At 41.7% G+C, this 25247-nt stretch overlaps 2 protein-coding genes across 3 annotated transcripts in view; both read right to left on the bottom strand.

Annotated features, from left to right (window-relative positions):
* Nucleotides 1-24737, bottom strand: part of LOC125724453 (rho guanine nucleotide exchange factor 2-like) — a 68934-nt gene extending 44197 nt beyond the window's left edge. For both annotated transcript variants that reach the window (XM_049001145.1, XM_049001146.1), the window contains exon 1: nt 24431-24737. In XM_049001145.1, the coding sequence (XP_048857102.1) occupies nt 24431-24640 (210 nt within the window). In that variant the 5' untranslated portion in view covers nt 24641-24737. The remainder of the gene's footprint in view (nt 1-24430) is intronic.
* On the bottom strand, nt 2854-7272 carry LOC125724466 (zinc finger BED domain-containing protein 4-like). Its single transcript, XM_049001177.1, has 2 exons — nt 3698-7272; nt 2854-3536 (listed from the first exon to the last, which is right to left on the bottom strand). Exons 1-2 carry the CDS (start codon nt 5050-5052, stop codon nt 3248-3250), a joined length of 1644 nt encoding a protein of 547 aa, XP_048857134.1. The 5' UTR covers nt 5053-7272; the 3' UTR covers nt 2854-3247.
* Nucleotides 24738-25247: the final 510 nt, after the last annotated feature.

Below are 25247 nucleotides of genomic sequence, written 5' to 3'. Positions count from 1 at the left end.
GGAACAATGCAAAAATGTAAAACAAAAATGTGTCCTGTAAAATCCTGTAAAATGTGGTAAATGCCCAGACATACTTTAAAAAAAAATAAAACTCTATACGTTGTATAGAGTGAAACCAATATAACTTTGAAAAATACCGTGATATTAATTTTTGGTCATACCGCCCAGCTCTAGTTACATAGTTTATTTATTCTGAAAAGAACAAAAGATGGATCTGCTGGCCAGGGGGGGTATTGTAACGTCCAGGGTCAAGCGAGCAGGTGGAAAGTGGGGAAGGATGAGGCAGGCAGGCGAGAATGTGGGATCCATCCATCCATCCATCATCTTCCGCTTAATCCGGGGTCGGCTCGCGAGGGCAGCAGTCTCAGCAGGGAGACCCAGACTTCCCTCTCCCCGGCCACTTCATCCAGCTCCTCTGGGGGGATCCCGAGGCGTTCCCAGGCCAGCCGAGAGACATAGTCTCTCCAGCATGTCCTGGGTCTTCCCCGGGGTCTCCTCCCAGTGGGTCCCTCCCAGAATGACTGAGCTCCTCACCCTATCTCTAAGGGAGAGCCCAGCCACCCTGCGGAGGAAACTCATTTCGGCCACTTGCACCCGCGATCTCGTTCTTTCGGTCACTACCCATAGCTCATGACCATAGGTGAGGGTAGGAACGTAGACCGACTGGTAAATCGAGAGCTTCGCCTTTTGGCTCAGCTCTCTCTTCACCATGACAGACCGATGCAGCGCCCTCATGACTGCTGACGCCGCACCGATCCGCCTGTCGATCTCCCATTCCATCGTTCCCCTACTCGTGAACAAGATCCCGAGATACTTAAACTCCTCCACTTGGGGGAGGACCCCATCCCCAACCCGGAGAGAGCATTCTACCCTTTTCCGGCTGAGAACCATGGTTTCAGATTTGGAGGTGCTGATTCTCATCCCAGCCGCTTCACACTCGGCTGCGAACTGCTCCAGTGAGAGCTGAAGGTCACGGTCCGATGAGGCCAACAGAACCATATCATCTGCAAAAACAGAGACCTAATCCTAAGGTCACCGAACTGGACACACTCAACGCCCTGGCTGCGCCTAGAAATTCTGTCCATAAAAGCTATGAACAGAATCGGTGACAAAGGGCAGCCCTCACGGAGTCCAACCCTCACCAGAAACGAGTCCGACTTATTGCCGCCCATGCGGACCAAACTCTGGCACGGGTCATACAGGGACCGAACCGCCCTTAAAAGGAAGCCCGGTACCCCATACTCCCGGAGCACTCCCCACAGGACTCCCCGAGGGACACGGTGGAATGCCTTCTCCAAGTCCACAAAACACATGTAGACTGGTCGGGCAAACTCCTATGAACCCTCCAAAACCCTGCTGAGAGTATAGAGCTGGTCCACTGTTCCACGGCCAGGGCAAAAACCACACTGCTCCTCCTGAATCCGAGGTTCGACAATCCGGCGGACCCTCCTCTCCAGGACCTCCTTGCCAGGGAGGCCGAGGAGTGTGATCCCCCTGTAGTTGGAGCACACCCTCCGGTTCCCCTTCTTAAATAGGGGGACCACCACCCCGGTCTGCCAGTGCAGAGGCACTGCCCCCAATGTCCACGGGATGCCGCAGATGCGTGTCAACCAGGACAGCCCCGCAGCATCCAGAGCCTTAAGGAACTCCGGGCGAATCTCATCCATCCCCGGGGCCTGGCCACCGAGGAGCTTTTTGACCACCTCAGCGACCTCCATCCCCGAGATAGGCGAGTCCACCCCGAAGTCCCCACACTCCGCTTCCATATCGGAAGGCGTGTCGGTGGGATTGAGGAGGTCTTCGAAGTATTCCTTCCACCGACCCAAAACGTCCCGAGTTGAGGTCAGCAGCGCACCATCCCCACCATAAATAGTGTTGATGCTGCACCGCTTTCCCGCCCTGAGCCGCCGGATGGTGGACCAGACGAAGGAACTGGTTCTGTGGGAACGTGGGATATGAGGGTTTATATTAGGGACGACACAGGGCAGACAGTGACGAGCATAAATGTCAGACCTGGGGATACTAACTTGGACGCAGACTAAATACACAAGATAAGCCGAAATAACAGGAAACGGGTGACCACAAATCGGGGAATCACACGTGGTCGATCAGAGGGGCGTGGCACATACAAGGACTTTCCCCAAAAAGTCAGATTCAAATTAGCACCATCTCTAAACTTAGCTTAACATTGTTTCACTAATGCAGTTCAGCTTTACCTAATCAAGGCTCATACAAGATAGACTTGTGTAGTCTCACTTAATGTGTACACCTGAGATATTTAAGAAGCCCAAATGAATGGATGAATGATAGGTTGATCAAATGAGTCGGAAAGCATGTAAAACGAGAGCGGTATTTTTTTCTGCTGCCGATGGAGCTGTATGATAGAAAGATATAATCGCTAAAAAAAAGGCAATACTGAAGCCATAAATAAACCCAGGGAGTTTGGCAAAGAATTGCAGACAGACAATGCGTAAGTTATTTAAATGTTACAAGTGCCTAATACCGTGGCATGGTGGTACAGTGGTTTATGCTGTCGCCTTACACTGCGAAAGTTCCTGGTTCGATCTCCATAGCCAATAAGGAACATTCTGGGTTGAGTTCACGTGTCATTCTTGCTAGGGATGCACCGAAATGAAAATTCTTGGCCGAAACCGAAAACCAAAAAAGAGGAAACGAAGGCCGAAAACCGAAACACCGAAAGAAATTATGCCAATAATTAGTATCATTGCATTTATGGCTATGACTGTGTACTAACCTTACTAAAATCAAGGCATTGCGATTGCATAAATTAATATTAAAGTTTCAAAGAATAAATCAGTTACAAATTATGAAAATATTTATTTAGCACATTGCAACAATGCACAGTATAAAATAAAATAAAATAAAATTCAAACTTAAATGTTTAACTTAACCGCACTCATGTGTACATTAAATAACAATGTACAGGCCTTCTGGCCTGCTGAAAGGTTGTAAAATTAAATATGTTCTCTCATAAAAACAAAGTGCATTTAAGTCTAGTGTATTTTAAATTTGCTCTGTAGGACTACTACAAGAAAGTGCATTCAGAACAAGTCCAACTGCTTAAAGATACAATATTTTCTCTGTAGGCCTACAACATAATAGTGTATCAAAACAAAGATTGCCATAGCCCATATGTTAACTGTAGAACGTTAACAACAACAAATGCACCAAGAATTGCAGATGTGCAAAGTGGATAATAAATATTTAAACACTAGACAAGCCCATTCTACTTCTTGAGGTAAAGTGGCAGGTTTTTCTTGATGAAGAGTAGCTTCTCTGCTTTATTACAGTGAAGTCTGTTCCTCTTCTCATCGAGAACATGGGCTGCAGCACTGAACAGTCTCTCGCTGTCAGTGCTTGTGCACGGAGCAGACAAGTACTTGCGTGCCATCTTTCCCAGGTCAGGAAAGCGGCCGTGATTATTTTTCCAGTAGACAAGAGGGTTATCACTTCTGGGGATGGGGACTTCAGACAGATAACCATCTAGCTGTTGAGTGGTTGAGCTTGTCATCTGCCTGACATTTGAGAAAGTGTATTTAAATAGGGCCAGTGCATAAATTAAAATTTTTGTCAAATTTTATGGCTACATAAAAAAAAAAAACAGAAATATGGCTACAATCTGATAGTCACATATATAGTAGCCTAAGTCAGAATAGAACATAACAGAATAGCCTACCTATTATTATTTGAGGCACTTTCTTGCAGGATTTCACTCAACATATCAGACAACGAGGGTGCATGACCCTCATCTGGTGCAAAGAGACGAGTCTTTTTTCCTGCGCTCTGATCTCCTTCTCCTGTGCTGTGCGCTGCTCCCTCTCCATCTCCCCGCAGGTTCTCGGCATCCATCGCGGTCTGGATCATTTCTCGTGCACGCTGCTTTATTTCTGCATCCAAGTAATGATCTTTATAACGCGGATCAAGTACAGTCGCGTTGAAGTGCAGAGGATCCGAATAGATCTCAGTGAAACGTGTGCTGACAGACTCTAAGAGTGTACTTTTCATTGTTTTCACTCCGTGGTCCATCTCAAACACTTTGGTTAAGAGACGCTTTAGTGCTGCGATTAAAGGAATAACATCCGCTACAGATGCATCAGAGGAGCTGATCTCTTTAGTTAGCTGCTCAAAGGGGGCAAGAAGAGAGAGAATGTTCTCTATTAGGACCCACTGGTGTGAAGTGAATGTCACCGGGAGCTCGTGATCTGCGCTATATGCAGCCAAGACTCGCTTTTGCGCAAAGAGGCTTTGCAACATGTAATACGTGCTGTTCAACCGCGTACTCACGTCTTGCTGGAACCGTTTTATTTGTGTTCCAAACTGACCATGCATAGACTGTAAGCGGGAATAGGCCAACTGTGAATGTTTAAAGTGGCCAACAATTCTTCTGCCTATAGCCAGTACGTCTTTTACGCTGCGTTGAGACAACACTCCATCACTCACAACCAGATGTAGTGTATGGGCCATGCACCTTATTCCCTTCAGCTGACTGTCTTCTATCGCGTTTGCCATATTTCTTGCATTGTCACTCACAATAACATGCACTTTAGATCGGTCGATATGCCAGGTGTCGAACATATTGGCGAATGCATCAGAAATGGCTGCTGCTGTATGTGACCCTCGAAACTCTTGTGAATGGAGCAGAATCTTTTGCAGCTGGAAATCAGCGTCGATCCATTGTGCGGTTAGACTGAGCATACTGGTAAGGCTGACGTCTGAGCTCCATATGTCTGTCGTGAAACTGATTGCTGAAATTTCTGCAGCTATATGCTCATGGACGTGAGTTGCAACAACATTAAACAGCTCAGGTAAACACACGTCTGAGAAATGTCGTCTGCTCAGCATGACATAACGGGGCTCAATGTGCTCGATCAGCCTACGAAATCCTACATCTTCTACGACAGAGAATGGTTGATCATCTAAGGCAATGAATTCCACAATCTTTTGTGTAATGCCCTTTGCCTTGACACTATCACTGGGAAACTTCCTTGCCTTTTCAAAAATGTCAGCCACAGATTCATCACTGCATTTCATGTCTGACCTCTATAATATAGGTACGCTTATACTTAAATTATTTTGAAACTAAAATGCTAAGAAGTCACTTATAGGATTTATTATATTTATTACATGACAAAGGTAGCTGATTATGAGAAAGACCTCAGTGTGTACGTTGATCCTTCCATGTCCCACTCTCGCCAGTGTGGGAAAGCAATAAAAAAGGCCAATAGGATGTTGGGTTACATCTCTAGGTGTGAGGAGTTTAAGTCAAGGGAGGTGATGCTAAGATTTTACAATTCCTTCTTAAGACCCCACCTAGAATGTTGCGTGCAGGTTTGGTCACCATACCTTAAAAAGGACAAAGGTTCAACGTCGGGCTACAAAAATAATTGCTGGTCTTAGAGGAATGTCTTATGATGAGACGTTAGCTGAGTTGAATCTGTTCAGCCTCATGCAGAGGAGATTAAGGGGGGACATGATCCAGGCATAAAAGATTCTAACAGGTCTAGATGCTGTTCAGCCAAATGGCTACTTTAATCCATCCATCCATCCATTTTCCAAACCGCTTATCCTACTGGGTCGTGGGGGGTCTGGAGCCTATCCCAGAAGCAATGGGCACGAGGCAGGGAACAACCCAGGTTGAGGGGCCAGCCCATCGCAGGGATGTGGCACAGTCGTGGCCACAGATGTGTGGTCTCGGAACAGTCATAAAATTGATCAGTTACATAGATCATAAGTCGACGACTTCCAGTATTGTTGTTGTTGTGATCAAGAGGAAACAATACCCTTGACCTGGTTTACACAATACACAAAGGAGCATACAGAAGTTCACCCCTCCCCCAATCAGGCTTTTCTGACCACACCATTGTTATGCTTATACCAGCATACAGACCAAAGGTGGAAGCAAGTTCTGAAGTAGGTACGGATATGGCCAGAAGGTCACCTTGGCACTTGAGCACTGCTTTGACACTACAGACTGGGACATGTTCAAGCAGACAGCCACTTACAACCAACAAACCAACCTCCGGAACTGAACCATAAAATGCTAAATCCGTAATCTGTCTTCTTTTCAAAACGTCAATTGTTCCATTCAGCCCTCATCCACCTGGACACTAATGACTCTCAAATGAGACGGTTGTTCATAGACTTTAGTTCAGCATTCAATTCCATCACTCCTCAATATCTGATACAGAAACTGCACCAGCTGGGCAGTCTCTGTAATTTGCTGCTAGACTTTTTCACTGAGAAGTAGTAGCAGTGTTACAAACTAGTACAAACTAGTACTGTTACTGCTTTTGTTGACTGCACTATATGTTGTCTTGTCCTGTAAATTGCACATGCGTAGTCTTGTGTTGTTTTTGCTCTTTGTGTTACACCATGGTCCTGAAGGAACAATTTTTCATTTCACTGTGTACTGTGTATATGGCTGAAATGAAAATAAAATTACTTGACCCAACTTGATTTGAAACACCACAAGCCATGCAAGTCGGCAAGACATCTGGCACCATCATACTGAGCACAGGACCTCTCCAAAAATGTCTGCTCAGTCCCCTGCTCTTCAATTTGCTAACCCATGACTGAACAACAAATTACAGCACAACTTTTGCTTCAAGTTTTCGGAGGATAACTGTGGTGGGTCTCATCATTGTTATTGACTACAGCAGGGGTGTTATGCTCCAGTCCTGGTCATTGTTAGGTTCCCTTCACTTAACACACCTGATTAAACTCCTTGCCCTAATTACCACACAGCTCTCCCATTTACCACATTTAGCAGATGCCCTTAGCTAGAGGGACTTGCATAAGTGCTTAGAAGTCTCATCAAGGAATGCATTCTGATACCGGCTCAACAGAACCTGGCTAAGAATACTATAGCCGTGGCCAAAAGTTTTGAGAATGTGAAAATTAATATTTGTGTCAGTCTGATGGCAATTTGCATATGAATGCAATACTTGCATACTCTGAAATTATATAAAGTGGGGCATGGTGGTGCAGTGGTTAGCACTGTTGCCTCACACACTGTTGCCTCATACCTCTGGGACCCGGGTTCGAGTCTCAGCCTGGGTTACATGTATGTGGAGTTTGCATGTTCTCCCCATGTTGTTGTGTGGTTTCCCCCCACGATCCAAAAACATGCTGAGGCTAATTGGAGTTACTAAATTGCCCATAGGCGTGCGTGTGTGAGTGAATGGTGTGTGAGTGGCCCTGCGATGGGCTGGCCCCCCATCCTGGGTTGTTCCCTGCCTTGTGCCCATTGCTTCCGGGATAGGCTCCAGACTCCCCCACGACCTAGTAGGATAAGCGGTTTGGAAAATGGATGGATGGATGGATGGATTAAGATCATTTTCATGGCAAAGAGGGATTTTACAATGCATCTGATCACACTTTATAACATCCTGCTAGTAAGATTGCACCTAAACCAACCATTTATCAAGAACTTTGAGGCCAGAGGTTCAATTGTTGTGAAAAAGGCTTTAGGGCACCCAAGAAAGTCCACCAAGTGCCAGGACCGTCTCCTAAAGTTGATTCAGCTACAGGATAGGGGAGCCGTCAGTGCAGAGCTTCTGCAGGAATGGCAGCAGGCAGGTGTGAATGCATTTGCACGCACAGTAAGGCGAAGACTTTTGGAGGATGGTCTGGTGTCAAGATGGGCAGTAAAGAAGTCACTCCAAGAAAAGCATCAGGGACAGACTGATATTCTGCAAAAGGTACAGGGATTGGAATGCTGAGGACTAGGGTAAAATCATTTTCTTTGATTAATCCCCTTTCCGATTGTTTTGGGCATCCGGTAATAAAATTGTCTGGAGAAGAAAGGGTAAGCGCTACCATCAGTAATGTGGCATGCCAACATAAAGCATCCTAAGACCATTCATGTATGGAGTTGCTTCTCAGCCAAGGGAGTGGGCTCACTCACAGTTTTGCCTAAGAACACAGCCATGAATAAAGAATGGTACCAAAACATCCTCTGAGAGCAACTTCTCCCAAACATCCAAGAACAGTTTGGAACAGTGCTCCATCATGCATTGTTTGACACCAAAGGCAAGTGATAAGTGGCTCAGGGAACAAAACATTGATATTTTGGGGCCATGGCCAGGAAACTCCCCAGACCTTAATCCTTTTCAGAAGAATTAAAAAAATTGGTTATCAGTAATAATTGTTGTCAGATCACAGCACACAGTGCACAACAATGAAATGTGTCCTCTGCATTTAACCCACATGTGACATTGTGACATAGCAGGGGGCCACCACACGACAAAACACCTCAGGGATGAGAACCTGAGTGCAACCATGCAGTGGGCGATACCTCACAAACAAACTAGTCCAAATGGACCAGTGTGGGTTTTTTTTTCCGGTAGCTGGAGTTCCAGTCCTGTCACCAACCCTGGAGTCTTTGCATAAACTTAATGTAATTGTCAGTAAAATCCTTTGATACTTATTAAATGCTAGGCATATAAGGATGAATCAGAAATAGGTTAAAAATCCATGTAAATGTATCACGATTTAAACCGGCTGATATGGAAAATCATATGATATGGAAAATCGCTACTTTAGGAGTACTTCACAGTACTTTAACAGAAAAACTGGTGTAATGTCATACTTGGTTTCACAATGTGAGTTCGACGTCAGATGTCACTGCATATTCATGTCGACGTCGTACATCAGTTTTTGGTTTTGACCGAACGTGAGATGGCGAGCGAATTTGAAATTGAGGACGGTGTGGTGGTGCAGTGGTTAATGCTGCTACCTCACAGTAAGAGGGTCCTGGCTTCGGTCCCGGGTCCTTTTTGTGTGGAGTTGGCACGCTCTCCCCGTTTTCCCTGGCGGCTCTAGTTACCTCCCACGGTCCAAAAGCGTGCAGGATAGGTTGATTGGTGAGTCTAAATTGGCCCTGTAGTTGTGTGAGTGTATGCACCCTGTGGTGTGTAGGTGACTGCCCGGGGTTGGTTCCTGTCTGTGCCCCTTGTTCCCGGGATAGGCTCCGGTCCCCACCATGACCTTAGTTGGGATTAAGCGGTTTCAGAAAATGGATGGATGGATGCACCGCCCAATCTTAAATTGGCGGTGTGGCAGCATTTTCTCTTTCTGTAAATCACAAAAACGAAAGCAGCGAGAAAGCACAGACAAGACAAAAACTGCATGCAAACATTGTAAAAGACTGATAACATACACAAATAGCACAATGAACATGTTTCAGCATGTCCACTGGCACTACAGTGAGCTGAGCGAAGATTATTAAAAGGGAAAACCATGCTAAAAAGCTGCACATGCAAGCCTTAGTTTATGGAGATTTTTTTTATTTATCTATTTTGACTGGGGATTTTTTTTTTAATGTTCATCCATCCATTTTCCAAACTGCTTATCCTTCGGACTGTGGGGGAAACCAGAGTACCCAAAGGAAACCCCACAATGACATGGGGAGAACATGCAAACTCCACACACATGTAACCCAGGTGGAGACTCGAACCCATGTTCCAGAGGTGTGAGGCAACAGTGCTAACCACTGCACCACCATGCTGCCCCATTTTTTTTATGTATTTTCAATTTCAGTTGCACTGTTAAGAAGAGAACACGTTTTGCACAGTTTAGAAAGATAAAGGAATATTTTTGAATAAAAATTTTTCTGCAGCTCATTCTGCTAAAAAAATTGAGAAAATCATATCGTGAACTCAAAATCATGAATCGTATCAAATCGTAAGTTGAGTGTATTGTTACATCCCTATTAAAAGCTTGTAATTATACTTCAATATACTATAGAAACATTTACAAACAAAAAGATCTACAAACACTGAAGTAGCAAACTTTGTTAAAACCAATACTTTTGTCATTCTCAAAACTTTTGGCCACAACTGTACATAACTCTAAATCATTTGTGGTGGAACAGTTAAAGAACTAAGCTACACAGGGCTCCAGCCCTCCAGGATTTGAGTTTGACATCCCTGAACTACGATGTACTGTGGATCCACCATACATACATGCATATTACTGTATATATGTTATACACTTACAGTACATACATATTACATACTACATAGTAAATATACTTCAAAGACTATAACAACTAAAAACTGCTGCTATCCACCTTTGCACCATGGATCCACAAGATTTGCACTGTAATTTCTCTTTTATACATAGTATTTAATGCAATTGAAATTTAAATTTTTGAAACTTTTTTTTTTGCTTGTAGTTTGTTCATGCATTCAATGTGGGTCTAAAAGGAATGCAATTTCAATCCTCTGTGTATCCTGTACATATGGCAGGATTTAAAAACGGCTTTGACTTTTGACTCTTCGAGAGATAATATCCCACCACTTCACCATCACTTCACCTACCTATTTCTTCCAGGACAGAAATTTGGCAAACTGGCTTATTAAACAGACGGCACCCTATGTTGGTGCTAATTTGAAAGCCACTAATCTCCTCTGTAAAACCACCCATTCTGCTGCCAGTGTTTGTTGCAGGAGATTGCATATGGCTGAGAGCTTAATTATACGCCTGCATCAGTATTGGTTGTGCCAATTCTTCTAATTAATGGGTGTGTCCACATACTGTTGGCCATATGATGCAGTTACATATAGCTTATAGTATGCTCAAATGAAACAAAGGTAAATGATTTCATTGGTATGGAAACCAGCGCAGTGACTTCAAATACTGTAGATAAAATGACAAAGCAGAGACGCACTTCATTGCCAGGGGATAGTATAGTCTGAGGTCTACCTCACTGGTTATGCTTTACTCAAACAGCATTTTAATTCATAATATTAAATTTTCCATGATCATTTTTGTTCACCTCTTTCGATGTGCCCAAATCCATACAGCTTGTGATGATCACATTTTCTGAACAGATTCATATGGTCATAAAGGAAGAGAACCTTTAAGTACATTAGCTATCATTCTGCCTTTACCCCTACAGTAACTGCTCACCTGAAACAAACTGGGTAGATCTGTAACCTTATTACTTATTACTGTCGCACAGTGTAGCAGAGTGGTAGAAAAACAGACGCGACACTCCCATAGGGACCGATTGTAAAAAAGGAGGAGGAATTTCCGGCAAACTTCCGGGTCATGGGGACGGTGAATAGTTCCAAACACTGACATTCATGGCACAGAATCATTTAATTTCCATTGCTTACCAAGCACTTTAAGCAGTGTGTTAAAAAAATTACATTTAAAAAAATCATTTAATACATTAGCTGTCATTGATATACTAAATATTATTTTAGCATTAGCTGTTAATGTTTATCTTAATTAATAGTTATGACCAATGGATTTGTAGAGCCAATGATATGCATGCTATATTTTGGCGGACCAGTTTGGATAAACCTAAGATATGAACACACAGGCTGAATACAATTGTACCACAGGCCAGATGAAGCCCGCGGGCCTTAAGTTTCAAATACCTGATCTAAACCACTATAAGAACACTATTATTAGGGTGAAAATCTCCTATTATTCATCTACTATCAGCTCTGGAGAGGGTAACATGAGGTTCCTCTTCTCGAAGGTGAACAGACTACTTCAGTCACCAGACACAAATCTTCAGCATCAATATAGTGAGCAATATACTGCAAAATATTTTCTTCTGTTATTTTAACTCTCAAATTGACAACACTTAGCAAGAGCTAGGTGTCAGGATTGGTGCCTATCTGACCCTGTCTTATGTGTCTTGCCCCATTTGGCCAGCAGGTGTCACTGGGCATCTTGCAGCCCTTCAATCCCTAGTATGTTTCTTTGCTCCCTGGGCCGCCATGTATTTCCTTTGGTTGAGCGTGCGGCTCAGAGGCTAAACACCTCTACTCATGAGTTCATGGCTGGCTAAAGGCCAGCCTCACCTGTCATTTAATAGTTATTGGTTTTATGGTTCCTTAGTGTCTGTTATTGTTTATCTTTGTGTCCCTGTTTAAGCTTTACCCTGCTCATACCTGGGTTAATTCCAATCCATGCTTATTCCTATTCTTTCCTAGTGTTAGCCCTCAGTGTTTGTCAGTGTTCCCTAGTTTCTCTTCTTGTAATTTATTCCACCTATTGCTTGTTGCCTTGTGCCTTTATTGATTGGGTGATTTTGTTATGGCCCACATTTGCCCATGGTTAGTCCTTAGTTCTTATTATTTGAATTTACACTTTCCCGTGGTTTGTTGCTTCAAATATAATGCCTTAGACAAGATTCCTACCTAATGTGTGTTCTAATAGCTGTTTCGGCCAATGCTAGTTTTAGCACCAACTGATGGACTTCCAAAAGTCTCAGAGTTAGTCACATTAACTCTATCAAACATTATCAAAACTTAGGAGTATACTATAAAGTGAGATTAGCATACACCCTTTAAAAGCCTTCCTTTACCAATCACTATCACACATACGCACAGTGTGGGAATGTGGCCGAGAAAATGACAAAAGTGTTGACATATTTTAGAATGACATATGTTCATTTATAATTACACCAAAGTACAAAGGGTAGAGTTAATGGGCTAAACTATAAACTAAATGAGACAGACATGCTCAGCAGAGTGTGGTTTAAGCAAGAGATGATGGGGGACAATGCACACCATTTAATTTTTTGATTATGTATTTCTATACATCTTGATTATTAATTGCACTGTGTCCATTCACCACCAGTGCCTATAAGCAAGCGACAGCAATTGAAAGTGAAATGTACATCAAACATTCTAATATTAATTAAAAGCAAGGGGTGTGCAAGAGTTGCTCGAGTCTCCATCTATGCTTTTCAGTGAGTGTTGTGAAGAACACACGACACAATGAAAAGTAAAATAATTCCATTGCTTTGCATCTTATTTAACTACCATCCAGAAAAACAATTAGAAGGGCTTATATTACATGTGATTAAATAAACACTTAAGATCTAATCGATGAGATGACAGGCACTATATGACAGGCCACGACCAAAACCACTACACCGCAGCTGTACCAGCCTCACTTCAGGATATCTTTTGCATAAATATTTACGCAAATAATATCTTCCCTGCTCCAGCAAATAGAAAGTGACGTTGTGAGCAAGGATTTTGTCATTTATAAAGAAGAATGGCTCCTGGAACACTTGCAACAGGTGGTGGCTGTAACTGGCCAAGGTTTCCAAGGCACCACAGCAGCTCTCATGTCTATTCTGGGGAAGTTTCAAACATGCGTTCCCGGGCAAGGAAGTCACTCAAAGATCCACATCCCTATTGGCGGCATCATTCCATACCTCCAAATGGGGTTGAACTAGAGCTGGGCGGTATGACCAAAATTGTATATCACTGTTGATCGAAAAGTTATATCAGTTTCACAGTATACAACGGTATTTTTTTTTTAAGAATGACTGGGCATTTACCACATTATACAGGACACTTTTTAGTTTTACATTTTTGCATTGTTCCCACATTAACTATAATTTATTATTAGCCATTGCGCCTATCCGCTACCTTAATGATAACATACGGCTAACATGTTTGTTGGCTAAGTGCTTATAGATAAACGGCTAATGTTAAGGTGTGCGCCGCAGCAAGTTAACATTTTTGATAAATGTTTAATAGTTCAGTGTTGCTGGAACGCGAGCTTTACTGACCTTGCAAAATTTCTCATAAAGACCGGAATGTTGGTCTAAGATGCTTCGCAAGGTTAGACGTGCTACTTGACTTCATCGTCACAACTTTGTAGCTTATCGACATCCTTAGCCTTTCCATACAATTCTGCAAAATGCTTCCAAATAGCACTTTTTTTTTACTAAAGCAGCTTGCAATGTGCCTTCAACTGCAACATATGCCATGTTTGACTAACTTGGTATGTGAGTGTTAACCAGTGCAAATGTGTTTAGTGATTATTGAGAGGAGGGGAGGGGCTGCGCTAGTGTGTGTGCATGTGCATGCATGCACGTGTGCCTGCACTGTCATGGTGCTGTGTGAGGTGTGGCGATGGAGGTGCACTGTTGGTATCAATAATGGTGAAAATGAGTATCTAATCAGATACTAATTTTTAATATGGATTAGTATGTGAGAATCAATTTTTGACAACCCCAGTGTCTCATTTTGAACTACAGTGTCAGCTATATTTTCCGTTTCTGATGTTTCGCAGTTCATTTTTAACAGTGTCACAGGGCAAACAGGTCACCCCTTAAACAAACAGTTTCCAGCTGCACCACTTTCCGAACATTGTGTAGGCTATTTAAACTGGCATTGCGGTATAAAAAAAAATCATATCATAACAATAATAAAACGGTTTTCGGTATGAACCGGTATACCACCCAATGCACAAATCATTGGGGTATCAGTGCGAACTGTAAGAAGGGGCCGATGTATATAGTTAAAACTTATCCTTGCGGTGATGTTGTCACTATTAAGTTAAAATATATTAATGTGTCAATTAACTGTTCAGCCGTAAATTTCTCAAATTTTTTACGTGGTGCAGAGATAAAGGGAATGGTTCACAATTTATCAATTTCGCCCTCTTCCATCCAATGGCCAGTTCCAGCTACCACCTTTTGCAAGTGTTTCAAGTGTTTAATCCTAATAAGTTATGCATAATATCCATAACATTCTGAGGGATAGCCAACATGGATTTCCAGAAGGTATTGATGTTGTCCCCTACAAATGGCTCTTGCACTCAAGGTTGCAGGGATTTTAGGAACTGTAGCAGCTTGGATCAAAACCTGGTTCACACACAGGAAGCAGCGAGTAGTTATTAGAGGCATAATGTCACAGTGGGCCTGCGTTCATAGTGGGGTATTGCAGGGTTCAATTTTAGGACCACTATTGTTCCTAATTTACATCAATGATATTGACACTAATATATACAGTAAACTGGTTAAATTTGCAGACGACACCAAGGTGGGTGGTGTAGGAGATACTGATCTAGCAGCAGAGAGGCTACAACGGGATCTTGATTTAATTAGCGACTGGGGCTCATACCTGGCAGATGAAATTTAACGTAGATAAATGTAAGGTAATCCATGCAGGGAGCAGAAATATAAAGTACAGATATTTTATGGGTTCCACTGAAGTAAAGGTAGCTGATTATGAGAAAGACCTCTGTATTTATGATGATGCTTCCATGTCCCACTCTCGCCAGTTTGGGGAAGCAATAAAAAAGGCCAATAAGATGTTGGGTTATATCTGTAGGTGTGTGGAGTTTAAGTCAAGGGAGGTGATGCTACGATTATATAATTCCTTGGTAAAACCCCACCTAGAATAATGTGTGCAGGTTTGGTCACCATACCTTAAAAAGGACATTGCTGCCTTGGAAAGGGTGCAACGTAGAGCGACGAGAATGATTTCTGGTCTTCGAGGAATGTCTTATGAGGAGAGGTTAGCTGAGCTGAATCTTTTTAGCTTCGAGCAAAGGAGAATAAGGGGGAACATGATCCAGGTGTATACGATTCTAAAAGGTCGGGATGCTGTTCAGCCAAATGGCTATTTCGATATTAGGTTAAATACTAGCACTCGTGGCCATAGGTGGAAAGACGCTGATTTTGTAATCAGTGCAGACTGCCTTAACGTAAAGTGTGTAGTAAACTGTCAGTTATTGCTCACTGAATGTCATTATAGGACAGGAAAATAGAGCAATTAGGGAACTGCAGTGCTGTGCCCTAGAACCTGTGAATTAACTTGCTTGCCTGCTAGTGGCATTCCAGTTCATTTCAAAAGGCATGCTCAGGCAGTGCCATCTTGTGGTTTTTCATATATGTAAGACTTCATTACAGAAATATAAGACTAGCTACTTTTGTTCCTAAGAACGAAAAAAAAAATACTACAGATGCACCAAACCAGCCAGGGACCCAAATCAGCCAATTTTCAGCGTACTCAGCCCAGACCCGACTCCAGCCAATCAGTCTCATGCATTTCCAATGCCATGCTGGTAGGATTTACACATGCACCACACGTCATAAGCATAGCAGCGCAGGCAATAGCCTCACAACCGTGCGAGGACTCACCGCCATGTGCTAACTTGTCATTAGCGTGGAAGTTCCCTGAGCTATAACGTCCATACAGTATGAAGGTATGAAAAAGCCTGATCTTAATCTTATTAAGGATTTGTATGTGCATAACATGCAATGTTGGTATTAATATTATCCTGCACCTATTACTCAGGTATACAAAAAACATTTCCAGGTGGCAAGGTTTTTTGAATGGATTTAGGGTATTTTGAGGGTGCTGAATTCAAAAATCCCATTACTTTTGCTGAATTGGTTCTAGTTTTTGAGATAATGGACATCCATGAAAATAACGCATTCCCCACTTGTGTGTGATAACAAATGCAATAGCTTTTGGTCTGTCTTTTGACAGTTTTAACGGTGTCTTAGGTAATGAAATATCCTATATAATTATTTTGTATTTCAATTTGTAGGCCTACAATGCTATAAAGGTGACTTTTTGAACCCAGAATTCAACTGTGAATTTGCAGAGGAAAGAAGTCGGCTACAATATAAGTTTGTAAACCCAGTCTTGGTTTATACCCAAAAAGTTTTTTCTTAATAAGTATATAAATATATGTAAAAATTATGACTTCATCAAGAAGAGCCTGCATCAACAATCCTCATGTATTCTGCTACATCTGTGGAGAGTACATGGTTGAATAAAAGGAAGAAATATCACAGACTGTGCATCAAGTATACCCGTCTTATTTTGGAGTACAGCTTGGAGACCAGGATAAGTCTTGATTTGCAAAACATGTGTGGAGCACCTATGATAGTGGACAAATGGTTAAAGAAAAAGTTGGTGTGCCAAGGGTATAGAGAGAACCGAAAAACCACCATGATGATTGTTATTTTTGTGTTGTACCGTAAAGGTTAAAGGCTTTAATCATTACAAGAAAGCTCGGTGGGATTATCCTGATTTGGAATCAGTAAGACGACTTATTCCACATGGCAATGACGTTCCCATAACAGTGTTTACCAGACTATGAAAAATGCTACTGTCAGACTCTGAAGAGAGGCAGGGATTGGAGTGTATGGCAGGTAGTAGTAGTGGAAGTGAATTTGAAGGAAGCTTCAACGCCTCAACCATTAAGCCAAAAAGTACTCAATGACCTGATTCGAGACTTAAATCTGACCAAGCAAACATCTGAACTTTTAGCGTCCAGACTTAATGAATAAAATCTTATAAAGGCAGTTAGTTAAAATTTAAAAAGTTAAAATTACAGCCTATTGGACAAGAGAAGAGAGTCTTCTCCCATATTTCAACCAAGAGGAAGAACTTGTATACTGCAATGATATCCCAGGAATTGTACATCAAATGGGACTAACAGAATATCGACCAGAAGATTGGCACTTTTTATAGACAGCTCCATCAGAAGCCTTAAATGTGTTCTCTTGCACAATGGTAACCGTTATGCGTCTCTTCCCATTGCTCACTCAACAAAACTTAAAGAAGAATATGAAAATCAGGAACATCAGTGGTAGATTTCTGTTGATCAGAAGATGGTGAACTCCTTGCTTGGACAGCAATCTGGATACACAAAATACCCATGCTTCATGTGCCTCTGGGATAGCAGGGCAAAGCAAGATCATTGGACAAAAGTGTCATGGCCTACAAGGGAAGAAATGATTGTTGGCGCTGCAAATATCATCAACAAACCACTGGTGGACAAGAACAAAATCATTCTCCCACCGCCTCATATTAAGCTAGGATGACTGTAGAGTTGAGCTCCATCCGATATATATTACCTCCACAGGAAACAAGCGATCTTTAAGGACGTGAAGTAGAGCTCCGGTTAGGAGAAGGGTCCAGGTACAGACACCTGTAGAGTGGAGCTCCACCGGAAATACGTCAACTCCACAGGAAACACGTAATCGCAACTCTGTGTTACAGCGAATAAACTTAACCCTAACCGGAGCTCCACTTTACGTCCTTAAAGATCACATGTTTCCTATAGAGGTGACATATTTCCGGTGGAGCTCCACTCTACAGGCGTCTGCAGCTAGACCCTTCTCATTAAGGTTAGGGTTTATTCGCTGTAACACAGAGTTGAGGTCACATGTTTCCTGTGGAGGTGACATTTTTCCAGTGGAGCTCCACTCTACAGGTGTCTGCAGCTGGACCCTTCTCTTTCAGCCAGCTACATAAACTGGAACTACCTCCGTGATGACAGAATTTTGCCCTTATTGGCTGAAGATTAGTCACACGCATGACATTTGTACAGTGCTACAGTACAGGCACGTGTACGCACACACACACACACTCGCGCAGCCCCTCCCTCCATCTCAATAGCTGCCGAACACATTCGGGCTGGTTAACACACACATACTGAGTTGGCCGAACATGGCGCATGCTGCAGTTGAAGGCACTTTGCAAGCTGTTTTAGTAAAAAAAAAAATGCAAAAGTGCCGTTTGGAAGTATTTTGCAGACGAGCATGGAAAGGCTAAGGATGTTGATAAGCAAACAGTGCTATAAAGTTGTGGTGACGAAGTCAAGTAGCATGTCAAATTTCGCGAAGCATCTTAAAGACCAACATCCTGGTTTTTGAGAAATTTCGCACGATCAGTAAAGCTCGCCTTCCAGCAACACTGAACTATTAAACACTTCAAAACATTTTTGATAACTTGGCTGGCGCACACCTTAACATTAGCTGTTTATCTATAAGCAGTTGGCCAACAAACACGTTAGCTCTATGTTATCATTAAGGTAGCGGATAGACGCAACGGCTAATAAAATAATAGTTAATGTTTTAACAATGCAAAAACGTAAAATAAAAATGTGTCCTGTAATATCCTGTAAAATGTGGTAAATGCCTAGTCATACTTAAAAAAAAAAAATACCGTCATATACCATGAAACTGCTATAACTTTGAAAAATACTGTGATATAAATTTTTGGTCATACCGCCCAGCTCTATTACCTTTAATCAAACAGTGCACCTACACAATTTATTTAAACCATAATATATATATGTAATATAGATGCCATACAGTCAGGTTTACAAACATGAAAGAATGACTCGTTTTGAAGACCTCAGTGAATTCAATTCAATGATGCCTCTGTTCATGAAATTTCTTCCCTGCTAGACATTCCACGGTTAACCATAAGTGGAATTATTGCAAAGTGGAAGCTTTCAGGAGCAACAGAAACACAGCCGTTAAGTGGCAGACCACGAGGGTATTCCATGAAGCAGGATTAAGGGAAATTCTGACATATTTCAACAAGTCTAGCTCATTTAAGTGGGAGTTTCATTCCATCAACACGTCTTAAATGAATCCCCGCTGAAGTATATTGGTAACTTAGGTGAGTGAACAAGTCTGCTCCCGACCAGGTTAACTGTCTCGTTAGTTAAGTGTTGTCTCAGAGAATGCCCGATGTGTGGGAACAGATTCCCAAAAGATAGTTTCGTCGGACGAAATTCCGTGATCTTACTACTCATGTCATGTAATCATAAAATATAAAAAAGTCTATAAAAATCACATCGACATTCCAATTCATTCCAAAATAATTAAAATAAAAGCGTACCCATATTACAAAGGTCAAACATGAAATGCAATGGAATTTTAGTCACAGTCTACTTTGAAAGTTTATCACAGTACAATCCCATTATAATGGACTCGCTTATAACGGAATATCGTCTATGATGGACGAGGTCCTCTGGACCTTTAAGAACATGCAGAAAAAGCATCGGATATAGCGGACTCGCATACAATGGAATTTCACTTATAACGGACAAACAATTTGGTCCCCAGGGCTGCTTTTTTTGTAGTTTTGTTCAGCTATAATGGACATGCAGATGCCAGTGATATCCACCGCAGATACGTAGTCAGGATTATTAATAGTCACACATCTGGTCAGGTAAAGTTGGATTATTACATGCACAATATAATAATCTATACCACAAATGTGCCTGCTGGGGTGTGAAATGGTGTTCTGTAGTTGTGCCCTGGGCATACAGCAACTCTGGATATAACAGACTTCGGATATATCGGACTGTTTTGCCAGGTCCCTTGAAGTCCGTTATAAGTGGATTTTACTGTAGTAAAAACAAAGACAAGATATGGTTATTTGTGCAGAACATTTCACACGGATGCGATTGAAAGTATTTTACAGAGATCAAATAATACAGAATAGCATTATTATACAGTAAGAATGACACATCATCTTAGCCCAGAAGGTTACCGGTTGGCTATAGGAATCGAATCAGAAATTTTCACAGTGTAAGGTGACAGCATAAACCACTGTACCACCATTTGTATTTTTCATACAGCACCATCAGCAGCGTTTGTTATATGGCAGAAAAAAAACACCGCTCTCGTTTTACACGCTTTCTGACTCATTTGAAAGATCTATTGTTCATCCATTCATTTGGGCTTCTTAATATCTCGGGTGTGTGCACTAAGTGAGACTATGCAAGTCTGTCTTGAATGAGCCTTCATTATTTAAAGCTGAACCATGCTAGGGGAACAATATGAGGCTAAGTTTAGAGATGACGCTAGTTTGAGTCTGACTTTTTCAGGAAAGTCTGGCGCAGGATATCTGTTAATACCTAGGGTAGAAAGAGCTACGGTAGGCTGCAGAGCTTTCTCCTATAGAGCTCCTCAGCTGTGGAATAGTCTTCCACCGGATGTGCGGGTTTCAGGCCCATTCAAGTCTAGACTAAAAACACACCTGTTTAGTTTAGCTTATAGGGACATTAGTTCTAGCTCTAGCCAACTCCTTACTCCCAGTCAGACCTATTGTGTGAGGTGTAGAGCTGGGTGGGGATCGGTGCCATTGGTTTTGGATAAACTGGACTGTCAGTGCTGTCACTCTAGCTTCATAATCGCTTGTGGGATTGGAGTGCTGACATTTCAGGGACTCCCCATGCCTACATTCCCACTTGCCTCTCCCTCCTACTTATGCTGCCATAGCCATATCTGCCGGAGCTTGCACTATGCACTTCATATTGCACTAACCTAACTGTTAGCACTGCCTATAGTCTCTCCTACTTTGACTAATTGCACATTTTATTTCCCTTACTCCTCCTGGGCGGTGCTGCCTGTAGACCTCAATCTATCAAGATGTCCAGCACACCCTGCTACATGTGACGTCACCACTACTAATGACGTCCCTGCATCGAGCGTGCTGTAAAGCGCTTTGAGACCATGTAATGTTGTGATAATGCACTATACAAAAATAAATTTGTTTGTTTGTTTGTTTCTTTAGCTACTTTCACAGAATACCCCCACGTAAAGTAACAGAGCGAGGTTACCGAGTACTGAGGCGCATAGTATGTAAACATTAATACTCTGTTGACTCAATAACTGTTCCAAACTCCCTCTGGCATTAACCCCAACACAGACATTTCATGGAATGGGCTTTGATGGCTGAGCAGAGGCTGTGGATGAATGGGCAAAAATTCCCACAGACATACTGCAAAATCTTGTGGAAAACCTTCCCAGAAGAGTGGCACTTGTTATAGCTGCAAAGGGGGGGACCGACTCCATATTAATGCCTGTGGATTTAGAATGGGATGTCTTAAAAGTTTCTGTAGGTGTAATGGCCAGGTGTCCATGTAGTATATTATGAAGATTTTTTTAGAAAAATCACATTATACTGTTCCACTAAAAAGTTCTGCTTATTTCAAGTAAACATAAGGGTATAGTAGGTTTATGCTACCTACACAGAAAACAGTAAATAAGGGGATAAGCCCGTTACTTTTTGCCCTTCTACGTTTCCTTAGGTGGGAGTTTGTTCTTAACATTTTTTTTGTGGGGGGGGGGGGGTATACTCTTTGGTAGTCCTGCACAGGATGTAGACTAAGCACACTTCCTGTTTCAAGTCTCTTAACAGGCAGTGCTAGCAGCATGTAGGATATTTGCTGCACTACATTTTTTGAATTAAAAAACAATTTGACTTAAGGCTGCTACTGTGTAACATTATTAAACCAGCTCTCTGTTACAACAAATCCCATTCTCAATATGAAATTTAACCTCATTCTCAGTTGTTCCCCAACCAATAGTATTGATCTGTTGATTGTTGGGCCTACTGCCAAGCAGGGAAAATCCACTTCAAGGCACACATGTAGAATAGCAGTGGTATGCAATATTTACCATATGCAACACAAACAATTAAGGTTTCCACTTACAATCTGAAAAAATATGGGAGGTGGTCAGAGATTAAACCCAGCAGCAGACCACAATGTCAGCATTTTCTTGTATTATGCCCTATAGATCAGTTTTCATTTAACGATAACTGAAATTTGTTCTTATAGTATTTGGGTTAACGGAATTAAGACACAAAAATAAAATTAAAAACTACAACTATAAATATTTCTTCTAAATTAACTTAAATAAAACAAATGTCAAATGCCTTTTGTTACCGTTCAGCTTAATGAGTTGTTCATTTTTCCTCCTTGATGGAGATCATCCAAGAATATGCAATCCCGTGTATTTACTTCAGATGACCATTAAAAAAACATGGAACGTTTTGTCGGTTTTGAAAACACGGGGCTCTATTCTTCCAACAGATGCACAATTTAAAAAACTTATGAGTTATGCATATCCCCCCTCGTCAGCGCGGTCACGCCCACCGCGGCTAAAACAAAAAAAGAAGCCACCGCCGTGCAAAAACTCCCAATTTAGCACGAAAAGCAGTTACCCGGTCAATGACATTGGCAACAAGCTAAACGTGGAACATTAGTTTTTAATTTACATTGTGAACCTAATGTAAGTGAAATCCATTGAAACCCCTTTATTCTGAATATGAATATCATTGTTATGAACGACAATCCTTCGTCAAAAATTAAATGTTACAGTGATTGGATTTAGTGTACAGCAATTGATATTACCTTATTAGGCATTTTTAAATTATGTCACTTGTAGCACTGATTACATTACTATGACCTTAATTATCTTGCTTTGCAGAAGAGAATATTGGGGGCAAGCCGCAAAGAGAGGCGCTAACTCAAAACACAAATATGCACAAAGAAATTATTCTAACAGTAGACAGCAAATGTGAACATGAAACAATGCGAAATCCCGCCAAATAATTCTTGCATTTCTAGATCCCAAAATAGAGGATAACTCCAGGAAAAACAGGACGTATGGATTTAACGATGTCTCAACGAATAGGCACTACTATTGCAGTTTTAAGACCGAATAACAGAAAACAAGATAAAATGCTTTTAAAATTTTCAACTTTACTGCGATTAACGCCCAATAGATAGCAATTATGGGATAGTAACCCATAATAAGATGTACTTTCATTTCTTCAATTGTTTTGTATTGTCGATCGTTTTACTCCGCACGCCACAACTATAACAGACTACAACAGATGCAAAATCAACATTTTAGAAAATAATGCGAGCCTGTCGTCAAACTAATTTTAAATTAGAAAAAAATTATGTGTCCTGGGAAAGAGTTCCTGATAATGACCCATATTGTGTTTTAAGTACAAATACATATACCAGGGCTGTTTTCCTCTCTTCATTCTGAACAAGTCTGTAAACAAACAAATAAGCCTACCCAATAGATATGGTATAAATGTTAGTATAATTGTAGTAGCATGGAACTGTTTAGAATGCAATGATAATAAAATAATTATGCAATCAACTGCATAGTCCAAACAAGCGTATGCACTACCGCGTAGTCTTCGGTGTATTAATCCAAAACAATTTCTAGTAACTGCCACTAAAAACACACACACACACACACACACATCTACCCAATTAATTAAGCAGTGCAAGTATGATTCACCGAGTGGGCGAGCGTCATAGTCAGGTAGTTCCGCTGAGCTGTACAACGCTACGCGGTTTCCATAGTCGTGATTTGCAAATAAATTTGATTCCGATGTCATTTACGAAAATACAGCAAATAACATTTTTGCACGCAACTTGTAAAACAGCGAAACCTACAAATCACGATCATCCAAAGAACATTTAGGTAGTCTCGTTGCAGCCATTATGTAGTTAATCGTGGCTATCAAACGATTTCCGTTTAAACACCTGCTCTTGTGATTCGCCAGAGATCGCGGAAAATGTTCATATAAGCACCATGCCGAAAACAGAATGAGAAACCATTTATGACATTTTTATTCCCGAATAAGCGGGCCATCTTTCAAGTATCAGCACATTAAAACCTAACAGAAAAGGGAAAGGAAGGGGAGGATCAACCCCAGGGCGCTTTCTGCCGTTTCGGCCACAAAAGAATTGGAGGCGGCACATGCTGTGAGGCGGGGACACAAACCGAAAATGGACGGACAGCTAAAAAAAATTAATTTATATCTAACCAAGTAAATAGTCGGTAATTAACATATTTGCATATATATATTAACGAGCATACACGAGGGTTTGTAGCAATTACTTTTAAAACACTAGCTGGGGAAACATTTGAAACAATAAAAGCACGTTTAAAACAATTTAAATGAATCGATTATTATGCAGCTATACTGTATACATGCTCGGTAAATGCGGCTATTGATATACAACCTTGCTGTATTGTTGGGGTTACGACGTGTACTATTAACCTACTCACCCGCATATTAATGTCTTTAACTCGTTCTTGGCGATTTTTCGGTAAAGAATCCGTTACCCGCGACATCGCCAACAACAGCCTATGTTCATACAGATTAAAATCTTTTTTTAACACTGCTGTCTTTTTCAGAGGTGGAGTATATTTTTCCTTTGTCTCCAGTGGCCAAGGTAAAATCGAATTAATCCACAATTCATTAATCTTTTCACGCATCCAGATCTCCGGCTCGGATGTGCGGGAGCACCGTTTTCTTCGTACAGTAAACTTGAGGTCGAAGACTGTTACAGCTGTCCTCACGCAGCCCAGACGAGCCCTGACCGCGCCCACTGGGCGTGGACGCGCAGCTCATGCACCAGCCCTTTCACATTTCTGACGGCTAAACATTACGTGATGTCAGCCGGCAGCAAGACAACGCGATCCAGGAGAGATTCCTGGCTCATAGCAAAGGTCTTTCATCAAACACTAAAAACCGTCTTCATCAGGAGCCGATTCTTGTCCACTCTGCAAAGTTAGCAGCAGGTACTTCCGGCTTTTGTTATGTTTTAACACCTTTGTTTCAATGGTAGTGAATCTGAAATGCTAAAACATGCCCAGTATAATATAAATTAAATATATACCTGTCGTCCCTTAATTTAATCAAGGCACTTCTTCAAATGTCTGAACAGGGTTGGATAAATATACAAATAGATAATTCATGTTAAATATCTTAAACTGGCTTAATCTTTGCTTACACAAAGAGTCTTAATCCTCATTGAAAAAGTGGATTCTTTGAATGGTGAAATCTCAGAATACACAAAGAATGGAGGCTCACGCTGAGATG

This window comes from Brienomyrus brachyistius, unplaced genomic scaffold (assembly GCF_023856365.1).
Source record: "Brienomyrus brachyistius isolate T26 unplaced genomic scaffold, BBRACH_0.4 scaffold56, whole genome shotgun sequence".
Lineage (NCBI taxonomy): Eukaryota > Metazoa > Chordata > Actinopteri > Osteoglossiformes > Mormyridae > Brienomyrus > Brienomyrus brachyistius.
The sequence above is the reverse complement of the archived record's forward strand: the minus strand, read 5'-3'. Positions and strand labels throughout refer to the sequence as shown.

Excerpts from the sequence above, each read along its gene's own strand:
- LOC125724466 (XM_049001177.1), bottom strand. The coding sequence starts at position 5,052 with ATGAAATGCAGTGATGAATCTGTGGCTGACATTTTTGAAAAGGCAAGG. Across the intron at positions 3,537-3,697 it reads AGTGCCTCAAATAATAATAG|GCAGATGACAAGCTCAACCA; the intron begins GTAGGCTATTCT and ends CTCAAATGTCAG.